A 7725-nucleotide genomic window follows, 5' to 3' on the forward strand; every position below is an offset into this window, starting at 1 on the left:
CTGTTTACTAATATGATTGCACTGTATTCCGTAAAATTGCACTGTATTCCGTAAAATTGCACCATTCCGTAAAATTGCACTGTATACTCTGGCTGATGCCCTCCGCTGTTCCAGGGTCCGACCCTGAAGGTTACATGGTGCTGTTGAGGGACCCGTATGCTGGCGTCACTTCCGGATCGCAAGGCATGCCGGATGATGACTTCCTAGACGACTGGGAAGGTGACTTCCCTGACTTCGACTTCTCACCGGTGTTCCCCGGCCCTGCAGCTGTCAAGACGGCCAGAGAACGCCTTGAAGACCGCGGATTCGTCTTCGTCGTAAGAAATCTAAAAAATATTAAGTCGTTGTGTCACATTTTTTTTCATACATTACTTTATCATAGGAGTCGACCTATGCAACAAGGTTGCGGGAGGATCTAAGGTCTAAGGTCTACTTTATCATTTTGCATTACTTTATTACCTCATTGTTACTATTTATTACAATTATTGGTGTTTGTATTTTTGTTACAATTATCATCGTTGTTGATATATATACGTTATTTATTGAAAAAGACTGTCACTTAATTTTGGTCAGGGAGCTTAAAGAGCATTCCTGTTTCTTACGACCTTTTTACATGTATTATATGTTAATAAAGTTGAAATAAATAAATTTTAAAAATACCGAATCAATTTTATTGGCCAAAATTTACATTCACATATATCGAGAGTTTAAAAGACTAAGTTTGGAAACTTTCATTGAACAACTAGTTTTGACGAGAAAATGTATGGTGAGTTCCCTTTTTGTGTTGGAACAAAGCTTGAACTTTGCAACTATGGATTCTACCAACACAGATGAGCTTTCATTCGAACATATGCTTTTCTTTGACAAAGTAAATTATAAATTTGCTCATCTCAACAAGGAAAGGGAAGATGGAAAAAGACAGAGGGAAATGGGTATTTCTATGTACATAATTAATCTATTATCATTTTAGTCAAGTTGCTGTTACTTTCTTTGTTTAGTTTTACTTTACTTTCACTTAGATGGTTTCACTTTGTGTTTCGTTTGTGAAAAACAACAACAACAACAACAAAAAGAAATGCCGAACCAATGAACAATGGTTTACCATTGATGTTATTTTTCAACTTCATCAGAATACAGCAAACTTATTATTAGTGACTGAATCTTGTCACTGAATCAGTCTTATAAATAATACAAACGTACATTGTCAAATACAAGAACATTACATTTTTCTTAATTTTATGGATGACATTCGCGCGCGCATTGATTTTCGTATTGTCCAGCGAGGCTCTGGCCTGTCTCTAGGCCTGGGTAGCCGATGGTAGTTAGCGACAATACGGAGCCGGGCACCCAGGCTACCGAAGCCACGACTCAATCTAGAACTCAGTACAGTACATACGTACAGTGCTGATTCATAAATTCCGCAAAAAGCCAGCGTCGCTATGTCCTGACGCAAATTCACAATTCTGTGTTTTACTAGCAATTTAATTTTTGGCCGGAATTTTTTTTATTCGCCCGCGCACACTAGTTTGAGGGTCTTCAGAGGATGTCATCCATAAAATTAAGTCGGTGTGGCCTTATTATGGAAGAGGGCTTTTAGTTGGATGAGGGTGGATTTGCAACTGTGTTGTTTTTATGACAAATGGTATGTTGTAATATCCTCTGACCAAGAGAGTAAATTCCACTATCGATCATCAGGGACAATGACCCTGGAAATACATTACGCTATCATTTTATACCACAAAAATTCGTAACCGGACCTTACAGTAAAGTCGATCTCATATCAAAACAATGTTAATGAAGGGAACAAGAAAGAAAGATATGCATATCGTGTATGAAATGTCTGAAATATTTCACTACAGGAGACGGAATCTTTCACGGTTATGGACTTGGAGTTCACGCATAACTACGAGATTGAGGTAATCATGAGTAAGAAATCTTTTTTCATATCCGTCCTTGGTGCTGAACGCCATCCACACACACACACACGCATGCAAACATACCTGTCCTTGGTGCTGAACGCCATCCAAACACACACACACACATGCAAACATACCTGTCCTTGGTGCCGAACGCCATCCACACAGACACACATGCAAACATACCTGTCCTTGGTGCTGAACGCCATCCACACAGACACACATGCAAACACACCTGTCCTTGGTGCTTAACGCCATCCACACACACACACACACAGACACACATGCATGCAAACATACCTGTCCTTGGTGCTGAACGCCATCTACATACATACGAACCTACTAGTACGTGACTGTTGTAGTGGAAATGAGTTGTGTATGGAAAAAAATGATATGTACAATGTCCTCTTTTGATCGTACCCTAGGTCGTGGTGTTGAACAACACGGACAGTGCGGGGAGAGGTGTGGTGCACCCGTTCGTTACTCCAGGTCGGTACGGTACTACCCCCATTCTACTTGACGGCGCTCTCACTGCGCTCTCTCTGTGACCTGACATTGACCAGAGCGCGTAGAGAGCGCCGAGAGATCGCCAAGGTCGCCATGTTTGGAATATAAATTACTGTTTAGACCGTCGTGCGCTCTCACGGCGCTCGCTGTGCGCTCTCATGGCACTCGCCCTGCGCTTTCACGGCACTCGGTCTGCGCTCTCACGGCGAAGGTATGAGCCGGTTCAAAACAGTCACCAAGGTGACGGCGCTCATGGCGCTCTCAGCGGGCTCCCACGGCGACCTTGCCGATCTCTTGGCGCTCTCTCCGCGCTCCGGCAAATTTCAGTTCGCAGAGAGAGAGTGCGGTGAGAGCGCCCTCCCAGTGGAATGGGGCCTAACTTGGCGCACGCTTTTGCGCCTAATTATATGTGCGAATTCTCAATCCCTAGCTTAGTAAAATCTAGTGGAGAAAATGAGTAGCCTTATTCATGTATTGAATGTTAGAAATATTATTCTTAGGATATCAAAAAGACGATATAGAAATCGAAGATATCATATAGAAAAAGAATATCTTATCACTGTTTGGTTTGTTCGTTACAGACTGCTACACCACTACCCACGACTTGAACTACTGCCGTGATCAAGGTAAAGTTTTCTCTTTAATATACTTCTCCGTATCCATGACATAGAAAAACTGCGTTGAAAAAAACTCTGACCCATACCCCTATAGCGTAAAAACTGCATGCTTATAGGCGAGAGTAGGGGTGACCTGGTGTGCTTGTTACCGACCTGGTGTGCCGACAGCTTAACCTTAACCTTTAGCCTGCTAAGGTATTTCTCTGCCACCAAATGTGTATCACTTATGGGGTTAGGCAGCAGGGAGAAGGTTATCCACCCTCTATATATCGAATTCTGTAATCATTTATATGTTGAAAACGAGATACACTTTCTACTTGACTGTACATTATATAAAGATGAACGCTAAGAGCTACTTTACAATTAGACAAGATATGTAAGAAAATGTCAAAGCAGGACATGTTTAAACACTTGATGTCATACAAGAACGAATGTACAGTAGACAAACTATGTAATTATGTTTCCAAATGTTTCAAAAAGAGAGAAGAAAGGGCAACTAAAAGTAGATGATAGGTAGTTTATAGTATTATTGTAATGTATAGATTCCTAGCACTTTGCATTAGAATATAGCGTACCAGTATGAAATACTCATGTTTTACATACTGGACATCCTCTTGTGCATTTAGCCCATCTGGGCAAGAACATGCAATAAAGATTCATATCATATCATATAATCAGCTGTAGTGTTCGCCAGCCAACCGGCCAACATGTCCCTCCTGAATGTCAGCGTGACGTGTGTTGAGGTGGTGGAGAATGACGACATGTCAGACAAGGGACACGGACAGGGCAAGAGGAACAAGACGGTTGCCATGGCGACCGCGTGGATCTCCTGGCTCCGCCCCGTTCAGCTGGGCGGTGACGTCATCACGTACGTCATCCGCCTGGAGCATGACGGGAAGAATGTGCAGGAAGGCGTATTTGCCAAGTCGGTGAATGAGGTAAACATTATGATGTTGTGATTGTGAACAATCTTGTCGGTAGAACTACCTGACACTATCATATTATCGTCTTAGACCTTAACGTCGGTAATATTCCATTACAAAAACAAGCAAAAACAAAGGTTTTTAATGATCAAACTTAGATGGATACATTGATAACCGCGGGTTGGGTGGGGGGCAAGACGAAAGTTTCGGTGCACTGAATGTTCATATAACTGTTTTCTCCTGTAGTGCTGCATTTGCGTCAGTTTGCTACGAAAGACCATAGGTACACTTTTTTTTCTTGTGTGTGTACTTCGAGTTACAATGGGTAACTTCAAGTTTCTATGAGTACTTAGAGTTTCTATGGGTATACTTCGAGTTTCTATGGGTACTTCGAGTTTCTATGAGCACTTAAAGTTTCTATGAGCACTTAAAGTTTCTGCGAGCACTTAGAGTTTGTATGGAGTTTTTAAAGTATATTTAAAGTATTCCCATAGAAACTCTAAGTACTCATAGAAACTCGAAGTACACACACACAAGAAAAAAATAATATATGTACCTATGGTCTTTCGTAGTTTGCTGTTTGAATGTATTTTCATCCTTGAAAGCACCAAAAGCAGAATTTCTGCAATCTATGTGTGCCCCCCCCCCCCCGACGTGTGATCATGATTCAAAACAAACACTTTTGTAAACATTCTCGTTCCCAGGATGCAAACAGAAACCCACTCGTTCCCATCCTGTACGTCATTGACCAAGTGAGCCTGAACAAGACCTACACTTTGAAGGTAAGTTATGTGGTATCAGTTGACAGTATGTTATCAGAACACTTTTCTTTCACAAGTGTATGGAAAAAATCCACAACAGAGTGTGCTATATATTGTTCGAGATCTTGTGGCTAAGCGTTTTTTGTTTGCTGAAAGCTGTGTACATGGCTCAAATTTGCACAGAATTTTTCAGGCGCAAAAATTCAAGGGTAGAAATCTAGTTTACAATGCCAACAAGATTTTCACTGTTTTAAACATTGTTGTTTTTCACATTTTCTTGCACTACAAGCCTACCTGGCTTCATAATGACATTTTGGGAGTAAAAGATCAACGTCGTTGTGCCACAAAAACGTTTTGAAGCTGCGGAAGACCGATGTTTGTTTACATTCTTTTTAGGAGGCTCCTAAAAATACAGCGGGCCTGGCGCAACTTATTCTCGCGCTGCGCTGAGTCACCGGAAAAGCGAAATAGCGACGCTAATATGTTGTTATTTAAGTTATTGAAAATGACAATCAAGACGAGAAAATTCAATTCTTTATATTTACAGTTTTGGCGCAAAAATCATACATATATAACCAGAACAAGCTGCTAGGGGGCCTAAACTCATGTCATTTCTTCCCTACCCCAAGAGCTATCTACCAACCAAAGTTCGTGACCCTAGCATTTCTAGATCGTGAGATATCAAAACCGGAAGTTCTGCTGCGGTACCAACAAAAGCCGCCAGGGGCCCCAAAATCTAATAATTTCTAGGTCTCATCAAGACCTACCCACCTACCAAGTTTCATGACAATACATGTAAAGCTTCTTGAGTTATGCTGTTCACAGACAGACAAATAGACGAACGGACAGACGGACAAACGCTACTGAAAACATAACCTTCTTAGCGAAGGTAATAATCTTACAACCTCGTAGGTGACGCCGCTAGTGAACAAGACGGGAGATTTCAGTCCGTACGGGATGGTGGCACAACTCACCTTCCACACCTACAACCTCTCCGCAGGTGAGGCTTAGGGGAGGTTTTTTTGTTTTGTTTTGTTTATTTTTTTGTTGTTGTTTATTTGTACTAACAACAGCATGACTGGCAGCCGTGAAGTACAAGGCTGAATTGTACAAAATGAAAAAAAAAGGATAAAACTAAGGTACATACAAACTTAGGTTGCTGGAAGTAGGTTATGAAGGAACGGGATATATAGAAAACATTATAGGGACGTGAAGCAAAGCAAACGGCTTCAGAAATTCTGAAATGAAAGAAGAGCAAATAAAATATTCTAGTATAAATAGTTCACCCTTTCAGGGTAATGACCATGGCCATAATATATCCTATCCTATCTTTTCCTATCCTATCCTATCTTTTCCTATCCTATCCTATCCTAACCTAACCTATCCTATCCTATCCTATCCTATCCTAACCTATCCTATCCTATCCTATCCTATCCTATCCTATCCTATCCTATCCTAACCTATCCTATCCTATCCTATCCTATCCTATCTTATCCTGTCGTTTCCTATCCTATCCTCCTATCCTATCCTATCCTATTCTAACCTATCCTATCCTATCCTATCCTATCCTATCCTATCCTATCCTATCCTAACCTATCCTATCCTATCCTTACCTCCTATCCTATCTTTTCCTATCCTATCCTATCTATCCTATCCTATCCTATCCTATCTTTTCCTATCCTATCTACCCCATCCTATCCTATCTTTTCCTATCCTATCCTATCTACCCCATCCTATCCTATCCTATCCTATCGCCATGCCATGCCATGCCATGCCATGCCATGGCATATCCTATGCTCTACCAACCTGATGAAATTACTGTACTATACTATGCTATGCTATGCTATACTATGCTATGCTATGCTATGCTATGCTATGCTATGCTATGCTATACTACACTATACTATACCATGACTTAACCATGACTATAGTATATCCTATATATTCTACTAACCTTATGAAATTATTTTCCGACATAACCTCCTGTTTGTTTCCGTATTGCGCAGACGGTTGTTTCCCGGTGGCCGGGACCCAGGGCTCGGCTAGCGCTGTCTCCGGTTCACCCGTCGCCACGCCAGGGGCCGTCCTCACGGTCTGTTGTCTCTTCATCCTGTTGGGTCTGCTCTGGGACATCAAAACTGCGTATTTGCTTTAAATAGCGTCTTTATATTGTATTTTTCTAGTAATAAGGCCACAGCAAGTAATTTTTATGGGTGACATCAGCGCATGCATTGATTTTTGTCTGATTTTGGGAAAAACGCCTGAATTTGAAAAGAAAACAAGAAATTTTGTCGCCCTCTGACAGTGGTCAACATGCCGAAAATGTGTAAAGATAACTGTTGCCATGCAGGAACGTGGATGGCAGATAAATATGAAGATAGGAGACAAGACAGGATTTATTGTTCTGTCTTTTACTTTGATGCCGTGATGTATTTCATTCCTTTTATATGTGATGATGCCTGTGTATGGTGTATGTTAAAATAGTTGGCAGTAAACTTAGCACAATATAGGTATCATTTCTTGTTTAACAAGGTTTGCATGTATGATGTCAAAGTTTGAAAATGTAGGAATCTTGTTTTTTGGGTCCTGCCTTGTTTTTTCCGCCCTATCGCATTAGATTTGGAGTCTGCGGAGGATGTCATCCATACAATTTACTTGCTGTGGCCTTATGAATATGTCGTTGTAACCATTTTGGGCCCCCACCTTGGAAAAAAGTTGTTGTTATGAACCCGTATGTCTCCAACCAAAAAGATATAGATAGTAGTAGTAGAAGAAGACAAAACACTGCAACTTCGGAACATGGTGTCATGTACTAAGACCTGGGCTATTGGAAAGACAAACGGGGAATGTAATATTCTGGTCATTTGTGTTTGAACAGTTCAATGTAAAGAATTTAAGTGTTTCGTGTCAAACTTTGCGGATATTGTTACATGACTAATATCTCTATCGGGATATATATTGGCAGATACACATATCATGTATCAGTGACGTGTCGTATTGA

At 41.0% G+C, this 7725-nt stretch overlaps 1 protein-coding gene across 3 annotated transcripts in view; it reads left to right on the forward strand.

Annotated features, from left to right (window-relative positions):
* The window catches only part of LOC109486594, a 57388-nt gene extending 50422 nt beyond the window's left edge, over positions 1-6966 (forward strand). For all 3 annotated transcript variants that reach the window (XM_019790450.1, XM_019790452.1, XM_019790449.1), the window contains 8 exons: positions 115-317; positions 1860-1916; positions 2342-2405; positions 3005-3049; positions 3719-3978; positions 4668-4745; positions 5637-5724; positions 6731-6966. In XM_019790450.1, coding sequence (XP_019646009.1) covers positions 115-317; positions 1860-1916; positions 2342-2405; positions 3005-3049; positions 3719-3978; positions 4668-4745; positions 5637-5724; positions 6731-6879 — 944 coding nt within the window. In that variant the 3' untranslated portion in view covers positions 6880-6966. The remainder of the gene's footprint in view (positions 1-114; positions 318-1859; positions 1917-2341; positions 2406-3004; positions 3050-3718; positions 3979-4667; positions 4746-5636; positions 5725-6730) is intronic.
* The last annotated feature ends 759 nt before the right edge of the window (positions 6967-7725 follow it).

The sequence above is a fragment of the Branchiostoma belcheri genome, unplaced genomic scaffold (assembly GCF_001625305.1).
Source record: "Branchiostoma belcheri isolate BF01 breed outbred unplaced genomic scaffold, Haploidv18h27 scaffold81, whole genome shotgun sequence".
NCBI classification, from domain to species: domain Eukaryota; kingdom Metazoa; phylum Chordata; class Leptocardii; order Amphioxiformes; family Branchiostomatidae; genus Branchiostoma; species Branchiostoma belcheri.